Source organism: Miniopterus natalensis, chromosome 9, assembly GCF_054644295.1.
Source record: "Miniopterus natalensis isolate mMinNat1 chromosome 9, mMinNat1.hap1, whole genome shotgun sequence".
In the NCBI taxonomy this organism is placed as follows: Eukaryota; Metazoa; Chordata; class Mammalia; order Chiroptera; family Miniopteridae; genus Miniopterus; species Miniopterus natalensis.
Window position 1 is genome coordinate 27520352 of NC_142089.1, and position 24375 is coordinate 27544726.

The 24375-nt window shown below is 35.6% G+C and overlaps 1 protein-coding gene across 3 annotated transcripts in view; it reads right to left on the reverse strand.

Moving 5' to 3' along the window:
- The window catches only part of STIL (STIL centriolar assembly protein), a 40144-nt gene that overhangs the window by 13351 nt on the left and 2418 nt on the right, over positions 1-24375 (reverse strand). For 2 of the 3 annotated variants that reach the window (XM_016199300.2, XM_016199299.2), the window contains exons 3-12: positions 21314-21421; positions 19473-19585; positions 18961-19148; positions 17755-18002; positions 15084-15167; positions 13321-13407; positions 9395-9545; positions 7395-7504; positions 2562-2676; positions 437-1405 (exon numbers count right to left, since the gene is read on the reverse strand). In XM_016199300.2, the coding sequence (XP_016054786.2) occupies positions 437-1405; positions 2562-2676; positions 7395-7504; positions 9395-9545; positions 13321-13407; positions 15084-15167; positions 17755-18002; positions 18961-19148; positions 19473-19585; positions 21314-21421 (2173 nt within the window). Of the gene's footprint in view, positions 1-436; positions 1406-2561; positions 2677-7394; positions 7505-9394; positions 9546-13320; positions 13408-15083; positions 15168-17754; positions 18003-18960; positions 19149-19472; positions 19586-21313; positions 21422-22943; positions 23185-24375 lie in introns of those variants that run through there. The other variant, XM_016199301.2, reaches the window with a different exon arrangement.

Consider the following 24375-nt stretch of genomic DNA (forward strand, 5'->3'; position numbering starts at 1 on the left):
GAGGTTCTAAAACTCTTCTCTAAGGGTTAGTACACATATTATGGGTTCATAAACTAGAGCTGTATCAGAATCCACTGTGCAGCCCTTAAATGTATTTAGTGGTCTATAAAAGTTTAGAAACTTATATACTTTTCATTAGAGGTAAAAAAATCAAAGAAAAATACAATTATGTTGTAGGTTAGGATATACACGAAAAAGAAAAAAGGAGGCTTGTTTTCTAGTCCTGATTCTACACCCAATTAGCAATGTGTCATTAGGTAAGTTATTTTCTCTCTCCAATCCTCATCTTACTAATATGTAAAACAAAGACCAGAATTCTGTTTCCAAGGCCTTCTAGTTCTGACATTCTACAATTCTACTCCATAAAATAGAATTATTTTTAAGAAACCACTTTAATACCAAGAATTTAACAGAACTAAGCAAGCTCCCAGCAAACCTGTGCCTGAAGCAGTCTCAGCTGTCTGTCCTGTTCTGTGAGGAACCTATATGCATCCGGAGACAGTCCCATCATTCCATCATCTGGCCCAGTCTTGGGTGTATGCACGCATGCTGCACAAGGCCATGGATTGCAGGAGTCCACATGTGAAGGTAGTCTTGCCACAGGCGACGGCTCTACACCGCTGTGGGGAGGACCACCCCCCATGCTTCCCTGAGGTCTCATGGCTATAGGACTGCTGCACGAACAGAATGCATTATGGTACAGAGCTGGACATCCGCTTGGGTGAAATAATGAATGTTTCTGAAGGGCTTCAGACTGGAGGTCTTGAACGGATCCTACTGTATTCATTCCTTGCCAAGAATTTATTGGACTATACTGAATATGGCCATGATGCTGACAACAACTGCAAACATTTGTGGAATAGTAAGATGGTGATGGAGGAGTAGCTACCTGAAATTCCATTGGTTTTCCTAGATTATGAGGTGAAAAAATAAAATTGTGTGAGTGGGACTGCGGGGCAAGAGAAGAATGCCTGGAATGAAATGTGGAAGATCTTATAGGATACTCCTCTTTGTGTACATTTCCAGAAGACATTGTTTGAAGCTTTTCAGATGCGTCAGGAGATGGCCCATTAAGAGAAGATGGTTTAACACTGTTTCTTATATGGGGGTTCTCATTCTTACGGGTAGATGGCTGTCTTACTCTGCAGTGTCTCAAAGGAGTAGTGTCCTGGTTTAGCTGATTTGGAAGCCCTTTCAAGGAGGGCTCTCCAGCTTCAGTGTCTGGGCTGTGTCTCTCATTGTAAAGCTGGGGCTGCAGTGGCTCCAAGTGTTCAGAGTGGTTAATCAACAGAGAAGGATTCTCATTATTCACCATTTCCAAAGGGTTAGGCAGAGGGTTTGAGTCTATGCAATTGCTATCCAACACAAGTGAAAGTTCTGGAACTGATGGTTGGATCTTAGAAACCTATAAATGGGAAAGAAATGAAAGAGAAGTATTTTTTAGAAAAATATATATGCTTCACTTTTGTTACACCAGTATTTCCCAAATTATACCCAGTTACTTATTAAAAAGGGTTTATTCTTTATCTAGACAGTTGATGAATATTTTCTGGGCATCTTCTATGTGCTAGGCATAGGCACAGGAATATAATTGTGAGTAAAATAAACAAGGTCCTCACCTGCAAAGCATCTCACAAACTTATATAATGATGGAACTCCTTTTATCAGAACACTGATTAACACTGTGATCACACTATGAGAAACTGTTTTACAATACACTTTTTTTTTTTTACCCTTTCTGCAAAAAAAATTATCACAGGCAAAATGCTTCAACAGATACAGTAGCAAAAAATGTTTCTGAATCTTAAATAACAAGGAATCTTCTAATAAATATTCCAGAATATTTTTCCACTATGTGAAATTATTCAGTTATTTTTTGTACTGATATCAACTAAAAGAGTTAGAAGAGAGCAGAAAAGAGTAAACAAAATACTCGCTGTGGTGAATTTGGTTATAATTTGATAACTGATTTTTAAAAACCTTTCCTATTCCTTTTTCTTCTAGTAAGCCATTAGTCCAATTAAGGTACAATTCTAAAATAACCCACTGGTTGACTGCAATCAAAAAATTATGGCAGGGGTTATTAGCAATCAATATCCAAAAGCAAGTAGAATGTTTTCTCAGAATATGGTAATAAGACCCACTGTCAAACTTTGGTGACAGAGTATAGAATGTTGAGTCTATATGGGTTAAAAGCACCAGATTCTGAAACCAAACTCCCTGAATCAGAATTCCAGTTTTACTACTTACTAGCTGTGTAATCCTGGGCAAGTAACTTAACCAATCTGTGTCTCAATTTTCTTTGGGACTAATAATTATATGTACTTATGATACATGTATGTGTGTGTGTATGTGTATATATATGCATATATATAACTACATAAAATAATTATATATGCCTGTGAGGAATAATATATGTAGATATAGCCATGTACATATAGCTAGATATATTTTAGAATAAAACTTCAGTAAGTTTTAGGTTGCATTATGGAGTGCTTTAACATCAAGAGACTTCTAGGTTTCTAACCACCAAGGCGAGTACATTTTAAGATCAGTGATACCTTCTGACTCACTGGATGCGGACTGGGAATTGGTCTTGGAGAAAAATCTTCATCTTCAACACCAGAGTCATGATCATTTACTGGCATTTTCCCTGGAGATAACTTTTGGGAAGACCTAAAGAGTAGAGGGGAAATGAGAAAGTCTTCAGTAATCTAGTGTTTGTTATTTCTTTTTGAAGTTGAAGAAAGTCCTTTAGTAAGTCACAGTCGTATCTGAATCATTTAACTTAGTATCTGACAACCACAAATTATTTTATTTTTCATTGTTACTTGCCAAAGACAGCTGGCCCAATCAGACTCATGCTTAATAAAATACCCCTTTGCCTGATCATGGCACACTTAACCTAGTTATTCTTAATGTCACAAGAAATCAACAGTTACTGAGCATCTTTTGTCTAACCACTTTGAGGAATGTAGAAATAAATAAGACAAAGCACCTGCCATCAAAAACTTTATAATCTGCCCTGGCCTGTTTGGCTCAGTGGTTAGTGTTGGTCCGAGCACCAAGGTCTCCGGTTTGATTCTTGGTCAAGGGAATGTCCCTGGGCTGCATGTTCAATCCCAGCTATAGTCGGAACATGTGCAGGAGGCAACCAAGCGATGTGTCTCCCTTACATCAATGTTTCAGTTTCTCTCCCCAACCCCCTCTTCCACTCTCCCTAAAAATCAATGAAAAAAATATCCTTGGGTAAGGATTAACCAAAAAGAAAATAAAAAACTTTATAATCTGGTGATAAATATGTATTCACTGTATTAAACACTGTTAAAAAAGAAAATAAAGTAAGGAATTATTTTTCCTATGTACTTATATCTGTGATGGGAAAATACTTTGAGACATTAATTGAGGTACCTCCTCCCATTTAGTCATGTGTACTCATTGTATCACAGGTGGCATGCCCCAGCAGAGAACATAGAGTTGGTACTGAGTTTCAAAAGCTGAAATTAGGGTTTAGGACCAAAATTTGGAAGACTATATGCATCAGGTTTTTTTGCACCCTAGACTAGATAAAGTCTCAATAGGATGGGTTAGGGAAGAGGAAAGAAAAGGCAGAGAAAGCCATGACATTAATGGATTCCCTAAGAAAGGGTCCTGCATCCTACCTCCCCAGCAGGAAAAACAACAGAAACCCCAGGTAGATCTGGAAGATCTGACAGCAAGAGACCTTTGCCCCAAGCCCTGGTAGTCTAGAGAGGCAAACATGAAGTTCTTTCTGTGCTAAGGTGCCACAATGAAACAATGAGAACATCTGCATGGTGCGTTTAAACAGAAGGGTCTGTACCAGCCCCACAAAGTTCTCCTCCAACACCCAAGAATGACATGGAGGACACAGAATGATATCCCATGCACCTCAGTGAAGCATGAGCATGACACAGAGAGCCAGTGACCTGAACAGGGGAAAGAGATCGCAGCAGGAACCTGCACAAACCTACAGCCAAAGACCAGATGCAAATGAAAACACCTCAGCATATGGCAGCACGGGAGATGGTAATCATGTTTGCCGACGGGCATGTTGGTCCTCTCTAAGTGACACATAACCCCAGAGGAAAGAGGAAAAGTATACCATGAATTGACTGAAACTGGGTTTCTATATCTTAGCACAATGAGTAGGGGCTCAAAATAGATATTAAGTTCGATTACTTTTAAAAAGAAAAAACTCTCATTTTTTTTGTACACCTGAGTTTTTGGCAAGGATTTAGTATCTGCTACATACTTATGATAAACACATACAAAATTTCTGACACTGACCAATAAATTCCATTTCTGAGCTTTTTTAGCACCCAAGGCAAAAAAGGAAAAACTTTAGGTTGTATAGTTATAACATCAGTATTTTAGGCAAGACAAACATTTTACTAAAACCTAAAAATAACTGATCCTTATTAAAGCCTTGGTCAGAGTTGAAAATAGACAAGGTTTTTCAACAATGTTAAAGAAACGGCAAGTGTCTACTTAATTTGGCTTTTTCTTCCATAAATAGTCAATAAAATTTTGAAGAAAGCCTTAAAATAGTAAAGGTGGTTTTGCAAAGCTGTAAGAATATAGTTTTCTAGTGACTGAACATGTTTCGAGGATAACTTAAAATGCCCAAAGATGGAAAGAGTATACCTCAGGCATCTTTCTAATCCCTATAACCTGTGACTGTGTTATAGTTTATGGTAAAAGGAAGTTTGCAGATGTGATTAAGTTAAGGATCTTGAGATGTAATTATCCTGCATTATCCAGGTAAGCCCAACGTAATCACAAGAGTCCTAATAAGATGGAAGCAGAGGGTCAGAGTCAGAGAAGAAAATGTGAAGACAGAAGAAGATGTCAGAGAGAGAGAGAGAGGGAGAGACAGAAGGAGACAGAGACAGAGATAGGGACGGAGACAGGGAGGGAGGGAGGGAGGGAGGGATTTGAAGATACCATGCTGCTAGCTTTGAAGATGGAGTAAGGGTTCCAGCCAAGAAATGCAGGTGACTTCCAGAAGCTGGAAAAGGGATTAAAAAGATTCTCCACTAAAGCTTCCAAAAGGAATGCATCACTGTCTTTTTTTTGCCATCACTTTGATTTTAGGCTTAAAGATCCACTTTAGACTTCTGACCTCCAGAACTCTAAGATAATAAATTCGTATTGTTTTAAGTCAGGAAGTTTGTGGTAATTTGTTACAGCAGCAAGTGGAAACTAATAAATTCCCATTTTACAGATGGGATACTGATGTTTAGAACCAGGATTTAAAAACAGATATGACTGATATCATAACTGGAGTTCAAATTATGTTATGCTGCCTCTATAAATAGTTGGCATAGTAGCATCCACTTTAAATTTGTATCATAGTTAGTTCCCACTTATAGAATCAAGTGTTAAGGACAGATGAATGAATGCTATAAAAAAGGGTCAAGCCATTTTCTCAATAACTGCAACCATCTATAATGAACCATATACCTGCTTGTTTCTCACATAAGGTACTAAACAGATAGTACTGAAGGAGCCAAAGACAGGCCGAAGTTAGAGTAAAAAAGTTGAGAGCAGAAAAAATCAAGTGTTAGGGAAAGTTAAAAATACAACTGTTTCTAAACTACAGAGTCAAATAATAAATCAGCATTCTAAGGCAACCTTTAAATGAGGTTATTAAATATTCGGCAATTATTAAATTAATGGGCCTCTCAAATAATACGGAGATATCCACCAGGGCTTTAAGGAATTGGTCCTGGACTATATTCCAATGCTCCATCACTGGACTATAAGTTCCATGAGGGAAGGGACCATGTCTGTATCTGTTTTTGATATCACCATATCCCCAGCCCGTAGCATATTATCTGGCACACAGTAGAATAAATGACAAAGCTAGAATAGGTATATGAAGGGGTAATTTTATGTGTCAACTTGATGAGGCCACAGAACCCAGATATTTGGTCAAAATTATTCTAGATATTTCTGTGAAGGTATTGTTTAGATGGAAATAACATTTAAATCAATAGATTCTGCCTGGCCGGGCATGGCTCAGCGGTTGAGCGTCAACCTGGGATCCAGGCGATCAGGGTTCGATTCCCGGTCAGGGCACATGCCCAGGTTGCAGGCTCGATCAATGACTCTCTCATCATTGATGTTTCTATCTCTCCTCCCTCCTCTTTCGTCTCTCTGAAATCAATAAAAATATGTTTAAAAAATAATAATAATAAAATTTTAAAAAATCAATCAATCAATAGACTCTGAATGTGGGTGGGCCTCATCTAGTTAAAAGCATTAACAGAACAAAGACTGACCTCCCCCAAGAAGATGGCATTCTGCTAGCAGACCACCTTTAGGCTCCAACTACAATTCTTCTCAACCTGAAACCTACCCTGCAGACTTTGGACTTATCAAGCCTCCACAATTGTGTGAGCCAATTCCTTTAAGCCCTGGCTGGGTATCTCAGTTGGTTAGAGCATTGTCCTGAAATGCCAAGGTTGCAGGTTCAATGTCCCATCAGGGGACATACAAGCAACCAATGAATGCATGAATAAGTGGAACAACAAATCCGTGTTTCTCTCTCTCAAATAAAATAAAAACAAAACAAAAACAGAAAAACCTCTACACACACACACACACACACACACACACACACACATTCTCTTTCTGTCAGTTGTTTCTCTGGACAACACTGACTAGTACAAGGGAATATCTTCTTATCCACAAAAGGTATATACTGACCCCAAAAGCCATTGTTTAATTAATATTTCCCAAGTGTATCTCCTTTAAAAGTTTTAAAACAAACTCTTTTTTTAGGTAGATGAATTATTTTTGTATAGCAGTTTATCTGATAGGCCCAGGTTTAAAACTACAAGGAAGGAAAGAAACAAGCAAAAGGCAAACTAACCAAAAACAGGATGCTTCTTCCTAAGCAAGATAGCTGCTTGACAAATACTTTTTTCCCCCTATGTAAAAAATCAACTCAAATAAGAACCGTATTAGAGCTGTCACTTTATTAAAATTATCATCCAACTTCTGAGTAAGAAGGAATGAATTTAAAGCAAAGACATCTATGGCACATAAGATATCCAAACAGTTTCATCAGAAATAATTGGGGAGCCTGGCCAGCGTGGCTCAGTGGTTGAGCATTGACCTATGTGATCCAGTAAATCAAAGTTTGATTCCTGGTCAAGGCACATGCCCAGGTTTCAGGCTCGATCCCCAATAAGGGGCATGCAAGAGGCAGCCAATTAATGACTCTCATCATTGATGTTTGTCTCTCTCTCCCTCTCCCTTCCTCTCTCTGAAATCAATAGACATATTTAAAATAAAATAAAGTGGGGAGTTAATTTCTCATCAAAAACTAATGAAAATAACAAAGATAATAAAAATGTATCTTTTACCTCTTAATTGAAAGATTCTTAGAAATTTTGTTGAAAAACTCTGTTTCTGCATTTTGGCTTTCAGCACTCAGTTCAAAATGTATTGGATTCTTGTCAGAAGGTTCAACATTCTGAAATGAAGGAGGTCATATGTTGAGATGTGACTTAAAACACCAGAGAATTCTATTTAGATGAAAAGTAGCTCTGAAACACTGGGGGGAGGGAGACTTCTGATTCTATAACTGTAAACTTTTTTTAAAACATTTTTTATTGAGACATAATTGACACACAACATTTGTTTCAGGTGTACAACATACTGATTTGATATTTGTATATATTGTGAAATACTGTAAGTGTAGTTAACATCTATTATACACAGTAATTTTTTTTTTCTTATGATGAGAACTTTTAAGATCCTCTCTCTTAGCAACTTTCGAATACAACTGACTCTTAAACAACATGGGGGTTAGGGGCACCAACCTCCTGAGCAGTTGAAAATACACATGTAACAATAGTTGCCCTCTAGCACACACAGAGTCCCAGCCTCACAGTTGACCCTTGAACAGCGTGGGTGTGAACTGCATTGGTCAACTGAAAAAAAATTTGCACATAAGTGGACCCACGCATGTTCAAACCCACGTTGTTCCAGGGTCAGTTGTATATAATACAGTAACTATAGGCACCGTACTATACATCACATCTCCAGAACCTATTCACTTTATAGCTGGAGTTTGCACCTTTATAGGACTTTCATCCTTTCCTCTCACCTCGCAAACTCCACCCCTGGCAACCACCAATCTGTTCTCTGTATTTATGTTTTGTTTTTTAGATCCCACACACAAATAAGATCATATGCTATTTGTCTTTCTCTGTCTATTTCACTGAGCATATGCCTTCAAGGTCCATCCATGTTGTAAATGGCAAGATTTCTTTATTTTTTATGGCTGAATAATATTCCAGTGTATATATGTACCACATTTTCTTTATTCATTCATCCACTGACGGACACTTAGGGTTGCTTCTGTGTCTGGGTTATTATAAATAATGCTGCAATGAACATAGGGGCACACGTATCCTTTTGAATTAGTATTTTCATTTCCTTTAGATAAATACCCAGCAGTAAAACTGCTGGATCACATGGTAGTTCTATTTTTATGTAGCCATCTCTTTTCTACTGTCCATGTCCCTGCTACAAAAGAAAAGTATTAACCACCTATATTATGTAACTCACTCAATTACCAGGGATTCAGTTAAAATGGTAACTTTGAAGATACTATCTAAAGAATAAAATGAGCAAATGATGCCTCTAAAAGAGAAATAAATTAGATTTCATTTAAGATAATTATATTTATAATTAAAATGTAAAACCTTGAGTCATGAACTGATATAGCCTATAAATAATATGAAATCAGGCACAAAAGAAGATCTGAGTGAAACACATGAGTCTCAGTTACTCAACATTTTTGTAATAAAATGCAGAATTTTTTTATTATTGGTCTGAGACATAGGACAACTAACCATCTTACTGAAAAGTGGTCTTTGAATGATTTTACACAGTGACACATGTATTTTTATGTATTTTATTAGATATAGCAACAATCTATTCTGATTCCTGGGATTAATATGATTAACACTGACTTTTAAGTGTGAGAAACCATTTGTTATACCCCTATATTTTAAAAATAATAATTAGGGCAAAGAAAACACTAGAATTACAAATTAACTCTAAATATCATAAAATGATACACCATATAAATTCTTGACATATTGTTCAAAGGTTTTAGAAAAACATTAGCAAGCTACTCTATGGATAACCTCTGACCTTGTATTATAATTTGGTTCTGGAGATATGACCTAAAGTTAACAAAACAAAATTAACCATAAATGAGTAAAGTAATATTCAGTAAGATGATTATAAATACATAAAGCCTAATAGTTACTGTTTTAAAGGGTAAAGGCCTTTGGGCTTAAACTGATAACATGCAACTCTAAACAGTCATTAATGAAATCAAATCACTTACTTTGAAAAAATGTAATGTTTCCCTGCTGGTTAATAGCTGGAACCGAAGGTCAGGTAACCTGCCATCGCAAGGTAGGCATTCATAAAACTCAGGATTCTTATGTGTCACAGAATATAGAACTATAATGAAATGTCCAGATTCTGAAAAAACCCTGGATAAAAAAATGCCACTTAATTAAAATTTACTAAGGATAACAAGAGTATACCCTACTTGAAGAACTCTATGTCAGTCTCCCAATCTAGTTAACAGACTGACTAAACAGTCCAATGTTTGGAAGAAAACTGGGGAGCAAATTCATGCTTACTTTTTAATGTTACTAATTTTTTTTTTTTAATTGATTTTTTTTTTTTTTTTTTTAGAGAGGAAGGGGTCGGGGAGAGGGAGGGAAGGAGGGAAGGAGAAGGAAAGAGAGAGAGAGAGAAACATTGATTTGTTGTTGCTCCACTTATTTATGCATTCATTGGTTGCTTCTTGTATGTGCCCTGACTGGGGATCAAACCTGAAACCTTGGCATAGTGGGGTGATGCTCTAACCAACTGAGATACCCGGCCAGGGCAATTTTTAATTTTTAAATACATTTTATTATGAAAAAAAAAATTCCTTGTAAAAATTTCAAACAAGACAAGAATATAAAATAGAAAATGAAAACCACCCCACTCCACTCTCCAGTTTAGTATATATACTTCCAGGTTTTCTCCTAGGCATACAAAAAAATTTTATACAATTTAACGAAAATGAGGCCATACTATACACATGACTTGCAATTGCTATTTCTTACTTAACTGTCCTGGGTTTCTTTTCACGTCACTACTCTATATTATACCTCAGATACCCTTATTCTTTTTTAGCAACTAACAGTATTATGATTTATAGATATGCCATTATTGATTCTCCAGACTTCTAAAAATGTATAATAAAATTATGGTATTTATAATGTTTCGCTATTATAAACACTGATAAAGTAAACATTTATTTTATTATCCACTATATAACAAAAAGTCATCAAGAGACTTTAAAATATACACTAAAACCAACTATTTAAAAATACTTTCAGTAGTTGTCCCTACTTGGTAAAATACTGAATAAAAATATAATTTGGGGGTACAGTACACTACTAACAAAACAAAGCAGTGAAGGCCGGAGAGGCAGGATGCTTATTCTGCACAACTCCTCTCTCTGGGGTTAGACAAGGCTACTGCTCAGAATGCTGTCAAGTACCAACCTAAGCTACGCTAAGTAGTGCTGACTCCTCTCTGGTTCAAACCTCCCTTGAAAGGGTTGGCAGTAATTAAAGAGTTTAGGTATCAAAGAAATTCCCTAATGCTTCAGACTGAACACACACTGAAAGAGCTTCAAAATTAATTTTCCTGAGCATTTACTCTCAATAAGAACTTAAAGCAAGACCAATCATTGATAATTAAACAACTGTACAAATACACTAAAAGGAACATTTTTTTTATTGCAAATAAAACTAATTGTCATGTAAAACTGAAATAAAAGGTAAAAAGTAGAACTTTAAAAGCATCTGAAGAAAGCACAAGAGATTTTTTTATTTTCATAAATACTCCTGGAGTGGGCAAATCCTTTCTAAGCAAGAAAGGAAAAAGACTTATACATATGACTTAAAAAAAAAAGTCATTTGGGAAAAATATCATTAACCAAAGTTAAGTCAAATGACAAGCCGGGGGAGGGGGTGCTTTCGCCATGTATTTTTATAAATATTGTTTCTCTATATATTTTACATATTATGTGTGTATATATACACACACATACACACATGTACACACACACAGTCATGCACCACTTAATGATAAGGATATGTTATGAGAAATGCATTATTAGATGGTTTCACTGTTGTGTGAACATCACTGAGTGTACTTAAATAAACCTAGATGGTATAACCTACTACACACCTAGGCTATATAACACACCTAGGCTATATGATATATCTTAGTCTATATGTGGTCCATTGTTGACCAAAATGTTGTTATGCGGAACATGACTATACAGAGGGTGAGAAAGAGATAGTGAGCTCTTTCAAAGCAATGTGAAAGATGCACAATCCAAGAGAGTAATGGCAAGAGTCATGAACAGGAAGTTCCCAGAAGATGGTTACAAAACATCTGAAAAGACCATTACCATTACCTCGCTGAGGTCTTGCTACCCCACCCTCCCCTCACTCCTGTCCAGGCGCACTGGCTTCCTTGCTATTCCTTAAAGATGCAAGGTGAGCCCTGGCCGGCTGGCTTAATTGGTTGGAATGTAGCCCTGTACACCAAAAGGTTGAGGGCTCAATTTCTAGTCAGGACACATGCCTAAGTTGCAGGTTTGAAACCCAGTTGGGGAAGCAACCAATCGATGTTTCTCTCTCAGTCAAACCAATAAAAACATATCCTCGGTTGAGGATTTAAAAAAAAAAGATGCAAGGTGATGTTTCACACATGGCCATTGGACTTAATGTATCCTCTGCCTGAAACTGCCCCAGACAGCCACATGGCTTACTCCCTTACCTCAAGTCTTGGTCTGCCTGATTACACTACTTAAAATTGTTACACTTTACCTACCACTACCATCCAGACACACATCCTCTTCCCTAGCTTGTTTTTCTCCACAACACTCATCACCTTATACAATATTATTTTACTTATTTGTTCTATTTCCTGCTTGCCTATACCTGCAGGGTCTTCATTTTGCTTCCTGTTTATCCCCAATATCATGAACAGTACTTGGTACATAGTAGATGCTCAATAAATATTTGTTCCACAGTGTTAGTGAGGAGATGGAGAAAACATGCACTCTCAAACACTGTTGGAAGGACTATAAATTGACAGTGTTTTGGAAGGGCAATTTAAAATTATCTATCAAAATTTAAAATTACACTTTGACCAGAAAGACCACTTTTAGGAATTTATTCTACAAATATACTAGAATATGCACACAAAGACATATACAAAAAAGGACTAGTTTTTAAAATACAAATTATTTACTATTCAGTTGTAAAATATGTGTTGAATCTGTACATGCCAAAATGTAATGATCTACAAGGACTAATGACAGAGAGAAAAAAGCAATATACAGAAAAGGAAGAATGGCATGCTCCCATTTGTGACTTAATTTTTACAGGCTAGGGGAGGGTGATATTTGTCTATGCATTGCATGTTGCAGGAAGGAAGCACAAGATACTGTTTAACACTGACTCTCTGTGGATAGGGTCTGGGGAAATGGGGTAGAAGAGAGAATTATTTTTATTGTGTACCTTTATTTATGTCTGATTTATTACAATGTATTTGCACTGTCTTTTCAATCAAGTTTTTTTTCTAAAGTGTATTATAGCCACCTGAGGTAGATAGAAACAGACCTTGGAATTTTCATTTAACAGATGAAGAAGGTGAGAGGCAAACAGTGGTATCACATACAAAGTAGCAAAATTAAATGAGGAGTTGAGGTTAGAAATAAAGTTCTCTATTAGTTCCAATACTTGTGCTTTAGTTCCAGGAAGAAAATTAAACATCTCCTCTCAAATGTTCCTTAGAGTGCTAGTAGTATCATTGCGTAACTTAATAAAACACTTGTAACAAATTCAAACTCATTTCAGCCATTTCACTGAAAATTAATCTCTTTACTTATAAAATAGAATGCTAGAGTAAATGATCTCTAGGGTTTTCTCCTACTCCTAAAAAGTGTATCTTTTGTGTTACAGTTCTGTAGTTAGGCAAGTAAATGCCTTCTTTTTCCAAATATAGTGCACTCTCACCTTTGTCTGGTGTTATTCCCATTTAATGTAGAGTTTGTTTTTCTAATGTGCTTGTTCTTCTGGCTTTTAAGTATTATAAAAGGTTAAGGCTTCACATGAATTTTAAAGATCAATAAAATACAAATGGAGGAAAAGATCAAAATAAAATACTACATGAGAAAATACCACTTGCCTTTCTTGAATAGAAGAGCTGAACATGTATCGCAAACAGCAAGCCCATACCTGAGGACTATAGATGTGTATAATGCCTGAGAGCCATCTAAAAGAAAAAACAAAAATCAAAAACTATAGTCATTTACAAATTGATACTTAATATATTTTAGATTATGTACTCCTTAGAGTAATATGGCAAAGATTCTTGGCTTTCACCAGCAATACATTAAAGGCCTCATAAATAAAAAATCTATGAACACTAGGCCATGATAATAATTGAGGGAGAATAGATATAGATATACAGAGAGCTTCTTTCTGTCTTCTCCCACCTGAGATGAAAGCAAAATGGTGGGAGAGAAAATGGGTAACAACAGAGGTGAAAGCAAGAATCAATTAGAATCATTTAGCCTAGACTAGAAAAAATAGACTAAATTGGGGAAGAATGAAGTCAGCAGCCCAAAACTATAGTTACTGAGAGGATTAAAAACTGTAATATATATAGGTAGCATCAAACATAGAAGGCTAATAATAGATATTCACTTAGTGAGAAAGACAAGTACCATATGATTTCACTCATGTGGAAACTAATGAACAAAATAAACTAATAAACAAAATAGAAACAGACTCAAAGATAGAGAACAGACTGATAGCTGTTAGGAGGGGGTGTTGGCAGGCTGGGTGAAAAAGGCGAAGAGATTAAGCAAAAAAACCCAAATTCATAGATAACAGTATGGTGAGTACCAGAGGGAAAGGGGGGTGGGGGGAGTATAAGAGGATAAAAGGGGGCTAAATGGTGATAAAAGGAGACTTGACTTGGGGTGGTGAACACACGATACAATATACAGATTTTAGAATTGTATACCTGCAACCCATATAATTTTATTAACTAATGTCACCCCAATAAATTCAATAAAAATTAAAAAAGATATTCACTTAGTATCAAAAGCCCATAGTCAACACCAGGAACATAGCAAACAGAATTAAGTAGATTTCATGACCCACAGAACATTTGTGTACTCTCATTTTTTAATTTTGCACATACTATTTCCTCACATGGGTTCTGTCCCCATCAGTCCTCCCTTTTATGATCCAAACACTTAAAGGTCCAGCTCAAGAGTGCTTTCTCTAAGAAAATGTCCAACATCATCTCTTGCACAAGTACTAATAGTGCTCACTATCAATATTGCTCATTTCATAGCAAATCATATACTTCCTTATTATTTATCTTTCTACGTGTGGATATTTAAATATTTTATCACCTTGATTATAAATTTCTTCAGGAACTTTAAATCCCAACACAGAACCAAACATAATACTATGCATATGGTAAGCACTCGATAAATATGGAATGAACATAAATTTCTCGTGGAATAATCTGTCTAAACGTCATTAACCACTAACTCAAAACAGAAAGCCATTAACATTTAGGGGAATTTCTGCAAAATTGCCTGATAGTAAATTTTAAAGTATTAGTCTAGCCTTGTGTTCTTTAAGGTGCCTTAAGGACAACAGGTAGTGAAGAAAGTTTAAGAAACAGGGATTTAATGCTTCAACTTCAACCAGGAGAGCTAACTTTCTCTGTTTTATACATTGAAGTTCTAAGATTGGGCAAAATCTTATTTTAACTGGTTCTGCTATTAAAATAAGTAAGCTTAAGAATCATTGGCCCTTGTGGCTTTATAAGGTGATTTAAGTTTTAATTACATAGTCATAGTATGTTTACAATATACATTTGAATACATACGTGGCTGAAAAGGTTTTCATAAATAATGCAACACTTACATTCCCACTAATGGTAGAGAATAAATCTTGGGATCAGATTCCAGCAAAAGTAACAATTTGCGTGTTTCATCCATGGTAAGATATCTAAACAGAAAACATTCATGTAAAAAACAATTTGAAATATATACTTTTTATTAACCTTTAAAAGAGATCATCTGAGTGCTGAAGCACATTTTAGGCAGGGGAGATAATTCAAACGGATATTTTCTCCCTCACACATGTACACAAAGAAAACAGTTCAAAGTGTAAAAAAGGAGTCCAGTAAGAGGAGGAGATTAAAGAGATTCAGTATCTATTAAATTCAATGTATTAAAATGGTCATTGAAAATTACACACCCTTTAAAAAAGTTTTGCTCTAAAAATGTCAACTTATTTTAAACAAAAGTATTAAAAATGGTTGGTTGGCATGGCTCAGCGGTTGAGCATTGATCAGGAGATCACGGTTCGATTCCCAGTCAGGGCACATTCCCGGGTTGCGGGCTAGATCCCCAGTAGCGGGCGTGAAGGAGGCAGCCGATCAATGACTTCCATCATTGATGTTTCTCTCTCTCTCCCTTCCTCTCTCTGAAATCAATAAAGACATATTTTAAAAAAAAGTATTAAAATCAAAGCTAACAATTTCAAAACCATACAGGCTTCCCTGGGAGAAGTGAATATCCTTTTACATAAGTGTTCAAGCATGCAGGTGACTTGACAAGACTGCTACAGATGTTACTTCTCACAGGAGGCTGAATTAGGTGAGGTATATTCAGCCTTCATGTACTATAATCCTCCAACCACTACCACAGAACTTTGGAACCATCATGATAGAACTCACTCACTCACTAGTCCTTAAAAGGATATTATATTATATTTATACTTTGTTATTATGTTTATTACTAACAGTAAGTTTTAAGAATATAAATAACTACAGAATTATGGACAGCTAATTTTATTGTTATGGTGTTAAAATACAAAAATTAAAACAATGCCATTTGTGATATAAAGTCTTAATAGTCCCACTGAGGATTATTTCATTGCTATAATAACCCTAAAACACAAAGATAATGAATTTATCAGGCCAGGTGACAAGATGATTAAGTCTGAGTTGGCAGGAAATTCATCAATGACACCTACACCTGTTTTGAAAGCTCTTTTACTTTGCCTACCTGAAAAATTCCTGTTCTCTTAAAGAACCAGCTCAGGTTTTCCACGATTTTCCCAGGCAATTTGGACACACCTTCCTGCTTTCCCGTGCGCTGTATATAAACCCTTATTACCTTTATCCACATCATGTTTACACATTAATATATTTAACAGACAGTAAGTATGCCTTTTGAAAATCCATTTAATTCCAGTGTCTAACATAACACCTATTCCATAATGGATCCTGACAAATATTAGGGTAAACAAATGAATGTGGTCAAGGAAAAAGGCAAATGTCATAAATTCAATACATAATTATAGATAATAATGGGCAAGGGGAACAGATAATTAGAACATTGAACATCCTGGGTTACTGGTAGCATGCCAAGGGATCACAGAAGGATAATTTAGAGCAAGGTAAATTCATATTTCACTAGTAGATGGACATGGGTACTAAGGATAACAAATTAATCTTTTGGTTAATTTTAACACAAATTCCCATGTCCCAGTTGACAATCACTTTCTACTCCAAGGGAATTAAATGTTACACTAATTCAAACATTTTTATTACCATCACATTTAACCATTCCATGATTCTGGAATATACTAACACTTTTTTTAATGCCAGTCCAACCAGAAAGGTCAGCATGTGGGACTCAAAATGGGTTCTTGCTGTTCCAGGGACCCTCTGAAAAGAAAAGCCTTCTTTCTCCTTATACTCTTTTGAAGGGGCACTTTTTTTAGAGACTAAGACTTGGGAGTTGAGTGTACCTTGGCAAAACATTTCTGGCCCTAGAGACTTAACAGGAACTAGGGTGGAGTCTAGTGGGAAAGGAAGCCAGAAGTGAACTGCTTAGACTTTAAAGCAGAGGGTGCTCACATTGTCTAACGTAGCTCAGCAGACAATGGCTAAAGAAAGTAGACGAGGGTTCAGGGGAAGCAGCCCTGCTGAGGAGAAAGCCTGCGATTTGGCTTACATTGCCTAAGAAACTAAGCGTGGCAATAGGAAGCTGGAGAGGACACTGCTCCAGCTATGTAAGGAAACTCCACCCTCAAGTGGCCGACAATTTGGTAAGCAAGAGGAGTATAAATTATTATTATTTATATCCTTTCTCTATCTGCAATGTCCATTATTCATAATTAAATAATAAAGAAATTCTAAAGCGTCTTTTAGGCTAATTGTCAGTTATAGTGGGGAAAAAAAAGACAAAGAAAATGATGACCTAAAACCGAGGCAAAATACAAGGGACAAAATGATATTATAGAAAATCATTTCTCCTTGTATTTTCAAATCACAAAATACAACCAATTTTAATATAATTTTTACCGCTAATTTTTCTTGGGATGGTAGACGCAACTCTTTAAAAGAAAACTATATTCAGCAAAAAATTAACAACTTCATTTTTCATCTTCCTTGGTTACTTATCTAGCATTGCAGATCTCTGGCATGTAAACTGACTACATAATTATTTCATATTATATGGATATCATGAAAATATACTGTGATCAGTATTTAAAACTTTGGATTAAAAAACCTTTTACTTACCCATATTTATAGGTACCTTGAACTTGAGAAATGTTCAGATTACTGCTCAAGTTTCTTGCCAGAGCTGTTGGAATAATGGGGATGGGCTTCACCGGTGCACATTGAAAGGTATTTGCTATAGTGACTGCTGCCCAATGTAAGTCAAAATCCACAATGTCCAAATTCTCCCTGGAAGTGATATGAGCTCGTAGGGAAAGCAGTTTACCGCAATCCAAGGAATCTTTGCTACATACATGGTGCTGCAGAGCCTGAAGAATCAACATTATACAATTATTTAAAAAATTTGTAATTTGTCCACATCTCCAAAGGTTTTATTTGACACTGGTGCATATACACAAATATATCTTGCACTAACAAAATTAAACAATTTCTGAATTGCAACATTTCAATGATCTCATTTCCTTCTTGTGACCAGAAAGTTACAGGAATAATTTTGTCAAAGCAAATAAGATTGACTGTATTAAGGTCCATCACTTATTTCCAACTTAGATGTTTCAGCAGTATTTCAAATTCCTATTGGAGAATGTCAGTTCTAATAAATAATACATGGGGGAAAATAGATGTAAATTAACTCTGATTCAGTCCCAAAGAATCTGAAGTACATTTCTCTTTGATTCTTTTCTTATTACCCCAAATTGTCAAGTAGGTTCTTCCTCTAGTTGCTTTTGCTCACTGCGTCGTTTCTAATCTGCCACCACTCTACAGGCTAATGCAGCCCTCTTTAACACACACCTGACTACTGCAATGGCCTAACTACTTTGACTTCATAGGTCAGCCTGCTGTTTCAAATTAACTATCCCCAATTTAACAATATTTCCTCTTTTCAGAAACTTTCAGTGACTCTACATGACCCATATGACAAAGTTCAAACTCAAAGTTCAAATACAGAGAACCTGGTAGACAAGGTTCTCTATAATCTGGCCAAACTAATATTCCAGTCTGACTGCACACAAATCTAGCAAAAATCTAAACCATTAATCATCCTGAGCACATACTGCACTTTGCTATCCTGGTCACACTGCTGCTTCTTCTGGAATGCTACCCATATTACCTATCCAGGATTTTTGCCCTCAGAAACCACATTTAATTGCATCTTAGGTCAACATATTATTATGAATACTTAGTAAATATGGATTTATTAAAATACAACATAGTACACAGTTTGATTCTTGTGTTAAGAATAATCAAGTTATCAACAAATCTCACCTTAAAAGCTGAACCAAAGTCATCTGCATTGTGAACTATTATTTCTCTTGAACAAAGTCCATTAGTATGAACTTTGCATGGAATCACAAAGTCCCCAGGAAGGGAAGCAGTAGGGGTTCTTTCAGAGCATCCAGGTACTTCTCGACCAGGATCAAAGCGATCTACTGTTAATATCACACCTTCTTCATCTAATAAGAACAAAAATAGCAATTATTATATAGCATGTCAACTAAAAATGTGAAACCAATGAAGAAAGCATACATTATAGCAAAACACTGTATTCATACTAATAGTCACACTAAACTCTTATATTTAATAATGACTTGCATATACATATATTCTTCCACCTGACCAGATTGTGAAGTCTGTGATGAGTAATGTCAAATTTCACTCTTTTTTGTAACTGGTATACAGCAAAGAACATTAGCACAAAGTACATTAGAATAATTGGCTGAATCAGTAAACATAAACTCTATTATAGTAACAACAATAATTTTTTAAAAGTATATTACCTTCATTTACTGTGAGAGAACCAAGTAAAAAACATGGCAAGTTCTTTTTATTCTGCTTAGCATGTCGACAAGCAAGTTGGATGGTCTTTTCAGTTACCACAAGCTTTGGATTTCTGAAAAATAACAAGTCTTTTATAAAGGTACTAGATCTGATATCCTAAAACACCCTACTACCATGAAATGCTGCCTAAAATATAACTCACATCTTTAAAAATTCACAGAAAGATCACTGTTGGGAAAACCTAGGGTCAAAGGCAGGGCAAATCGAGGGGTGCCTGGAAATCAGAACTACAATAAGCAGACACTGAGGTTACAGTTGTTGTCCAGGCATTTGCTTACTTTTATGAACCAGAACAGGGACTGAGAAACTATAAGGCCAGTCTCCTGCTTTTGTAAAGTTTGACTGAAACAGTCATTACTTAATGTCTAGCATTAATGAATATAGAATATAAATAAATATTACCTGAATGTTTAAAGAAATATAAAAGGGACTCTAAAATATGAGCCAGGAACAACACACTATTAAAAATACTAGCCAACTTGAAAAACAAACAAACACAGAGAACTTGTAGAGTTAAAAATATAATCAATTAAAGACTCAGTGGATTACATAATTAACTGGACACACAAATGTTTATTATTCTATAAACTGTGCATATATATTATAAACAGTCTTTCATATATACAGTATACTTCCACGTTTAAAAAACCTAAATGAACAGGTTAGATGGCAACTAAAGCACAGCTAAAAAGAAAATTAGTAGAGTTGAAGAACAAAAGAAATTACTCAAAATGTAGCGCAGAAAGATAAAATATAAAAGATAGGTTGAGAGACATGGAGAAAAGAATGAACAGGTCTAACAAATATTTAATTGAACTTCTCCAGGACTATGTATCTGTCAATGATACCACCCTTCTCTTAAATATTCTTTGACTAGTATCTTCCCTTTAGTTCCTCTATTCAGTAGATCATCAAATGCTATAAACTGTTTCTTCAAAACCACCTGGTTTCATTCTTTCCTCTTGATCTCAATACCGCTCTAAACCATTATAATAGCTACTATTTATTGACTACTTCCTCTGTTCCAGTCACTATGCACACTGATCCTTTAAAGAGTGTCCCATTTAATCCTTACAAGAGTACTATGAAACAAGCATCATTATTCCCATTTTATAAATAAAGAAACTGATCCTTGGCTACTTTACTGAGGTCACATAAATAAGAAATGGTAGAATCAGAATTTGACCCTCTAAGCAGTCTGACTCGTTATAGCACCTTAAACCACTACGGCATAAATCTACTTTTCTTATATTACAGAAAACCATCTCGCACCTAGGCTGACTCTAAGCTTTCCCTACTATGATTCATCCTTAGAATTCTGCTTTTAACAAGTAATCCCCCCTTATATAAAAAAATCTTGATGGATCTCTATTTTCTTTTACTTTAAGCTTAAGTTTCTATGTCTTTCTTTCAAGACCCTAGCCATAATCATATTATATATTCCTTCTAATATGGTCTACTCACTCAAAATCAGCTCAATCTTTTTAATGCTCTATAAAGACATCATGCTGAATTGAAGCATTATGAAAAACCCTTTCAGTTTTTATTTAGTTTCTGTTGGAATTCTTATAACATTTAGAACCTTAGGTTTGCAGACTATTTTAAACATGAAACTATTTCTCAAAAGCATGAAGAACTATTTAAGAAACAGAAAGGAGGAAAGATTATGAGTAGAAAAGTAAAAAAAAAAAAAAAAAATAGACATAATAATCTATTTTTCCTTATACATCCTTTTGACTCATTTTTACTGGTTTGATCTGAAAAGAGAAACATCTTATACCTGTAGTAATTAAGATGTAAATAGATGAAATCTCCAATTGGCGTTGGGTTCCAAAGCGCGCATTTTGATGGAGGGAAGTAAAAAGGTACCATCCTGCTTGAAGAAAACCTTAGAAGAAAATTTGCAAATCAAAGAACAATGAAAAGCAAACTTAAGAACAAACCACTTGTAACTCTACTATCAAGAGAATAAGCACTCAAGTCATAGGTGTCGTTTTTCTGTCCTTTTTTCCTATGCAAATGTAAATCTCTACGCAGGCAAGCTTTTAAAACAGAATCAGGAGTATTAATCCTATAAAGTCCTCTTTAAATAACAGAAAAACAGCATAAGCCATGAATTTACATTTAAATTTAAAATTAAAATCTGTCCTTCAGAACTAATTTCTAGAAAATTGCTAGATAATTACCTAATAAAATTATAAAAAACACAATAACTTAAGAGTCTTTATTTTTCATGTTTCCAAATTTGGTATTTTGGGCCCTATCACATAAGTTAATTACTGAAGCATCAAAAGGACATTATAAATAATTCCTCTAAACAAAGATCCTAGGGGTTGTATAAAGCAAAGTTTCAATATTAAATCATACAGAGTACCATCACAAAGTTTTTATTTGAGTGAGTAACATAAGAAAACCACAATCAGAAAAAGACAATGGAAAGAAAGGACTGGGGAGAAAATATTAGCCAGAGTCCCATGTAATTAAAGGCAGAAAGCTCTGCTAGTGAGCTACCTACAACAGTGCACTTACCCAGTAGCAGACTGTTAAGCGGTTGAACTAAAGAATATTCATCACATCATGCACTAAAAATACCTTCTTACTTTCATGTATCATCTGATGAGGCTTCTCAACTAAAATACTAGCCTCAGTTTACTGATCACCTACTTTGTACCAGGCATCCTACTGGACGCTTTACATACATACAATATTTCTCACTAAAATTGTTCCAGAAACATTTTATTGTCCACTTTATTGATAACAAAGTGTAACTTTCCTAGCTTCATATAGCAACTAAGTAGCACAGCTGGGATTTGAATGTAAGTGTAGCTGATTTCAAAGCTTATACTTCTAGAAGCTCAGTGATGTAATACTTTAGAGCCTAGGTTCAAGTTCTGGCTCCACCACATTCCTAGCTGTGTGCTTTCAAATCCTTGTCTAATTTTAGTTCATAATATCCATAGGAAGAATGTTTAATCTCCTTGTTTTGAAATGAGGACATAATCTGATTAAGAAATTTGTTCATGGTTACAAAGCTAGTAAATGACAAACTGTCATTTACTAGCTTTACAAATACTAATATATTTATTATTTACCTATTGATGAAAGGCAGTATGATGCAGGGGTTAAAAGGAAAAGTCTGGAAAGTGCCCTGGCTGGGTGGCTCAGCTGGTTGGAGCATTGTCCTGTACACCAAAAGGTTACAGGTTCAATCCCCAGTGGGGCGCATACAGGAGGCAATGCAACCGATAGATGTTTCTCTCTCTCTAAAATCAATAAACATATCCTCAGGTGAGGATTAAAAAAAAAAAGGTCTGGAGATCAACTGCTTAGGTCTCAAACCTGGCTTCAAAATTTCTAGCTGTGTGAATTTGATCCAGTTATTTAATGTCTTTGTGCCTCAGTTTCCTCACCTGTTAAACAGGATAATATCAGTATCTCCTGGCAGAGTTATAATGAATATTAAATGAGTCAATATAACCCAGCTGGAGTGGCTCAGTGGTTGAGTGCTGATCCATGAATCAGGAGATCACGGTTCTACTCCATCAGGGCACATGCCTGCGTTGCAGGCTGGATCCCCAGTAGGAGGAGTGCAGAAGGCAGCGGATCAATGACTTTCATCACTGATGTTTCTATCTTTCTCCCTCTCCCTTCCTCTCTCTGAAATCAATAAAAACATATTTAAAAAGAAGAATGCATGCAAAGCACCTGGCACAGCAAGATTTTAATAAATGTTGTTATTAGTCTTTTTCTTAATCTAAGGTATACAAGTAGACATTGGAGGCAGGGGAGACAAAAAACACCCTTAAACTGGGTGTTAAATTTTGCATGTATGTAAGAACTTTTTCTTAGGAAATGAAATTCATGGCTACCAGATATTCGAAGCAGTATATAAACTCAAAATAATTTAAAATTGCTTCCCTAAAATTCACAGATTACTGAAAACCAGAGTTTTCAGTAAAACAAAGCAGAAAACTAGAGTTGAATAGGATTTTAAAAAACATACACACACAAATACTAGAGTTGAATATGCCAGGAATAATTAGTTTAAATCACATGGATATATTCTTTTACCTAGAATAAAAGGAATAAATTTGACCCAATAATAAGCTAACAAAGAGAAGAACTTCTGTTGACAAATTTTCAGACAATAAGAAGTGGCAGCAGAACAGAAGGGCCAAAATTAAGCCAAAGAAATAAGATAGCCTCTTTGGATCACATTTCCCATTGTCTTCATTAAGAACATCTGCCACAAAGAAAAGCAATACAGAGAATAAAGGTAACTCATGGATGCAATTCGAGTTTAGAAAAAAAAATCTCACTTGTCAGCACTAATTGTTCTTGGGGGGGGCGGACAATAAACGATCCAAAGAGGCAAATAACACGGCCAATTTGCATGGTCCTCTTAGTATTGATAGACTCAGAAATCAGGAGACAGGTGGCAAGCTCCTCCTTCCACATGAGTGGGAAAAGGCTTAGGGACATTGAAGGAAACTAGGTATATCCAATGTGAAATTTTTCCCATCAATGATTTAGGGTTTAGAAGAGGGAAAGAACCCAACCACTTTCCCACTTGTTTAGGATATAAATAAATGTTTAGCCTTAAGAGTTTGGGTACTATTTTCCAGCAATAAAAAGATCCTCTATGAAACTAAAATAAGAGGAGGGAATGAGACTAAGATTTACCACAAGCCTACTATGTGCCAGACCCTTTAATCTTATTTAACACTTCACAAAAATCTTGTTATTAAGAAATTACCATCCCCAATTTACACATGAGAAAACTGAGGCTTAGAGAAGTTAATTAACTTGATCAAGGTCATCCACCTAATAAGTGGCAGAGCT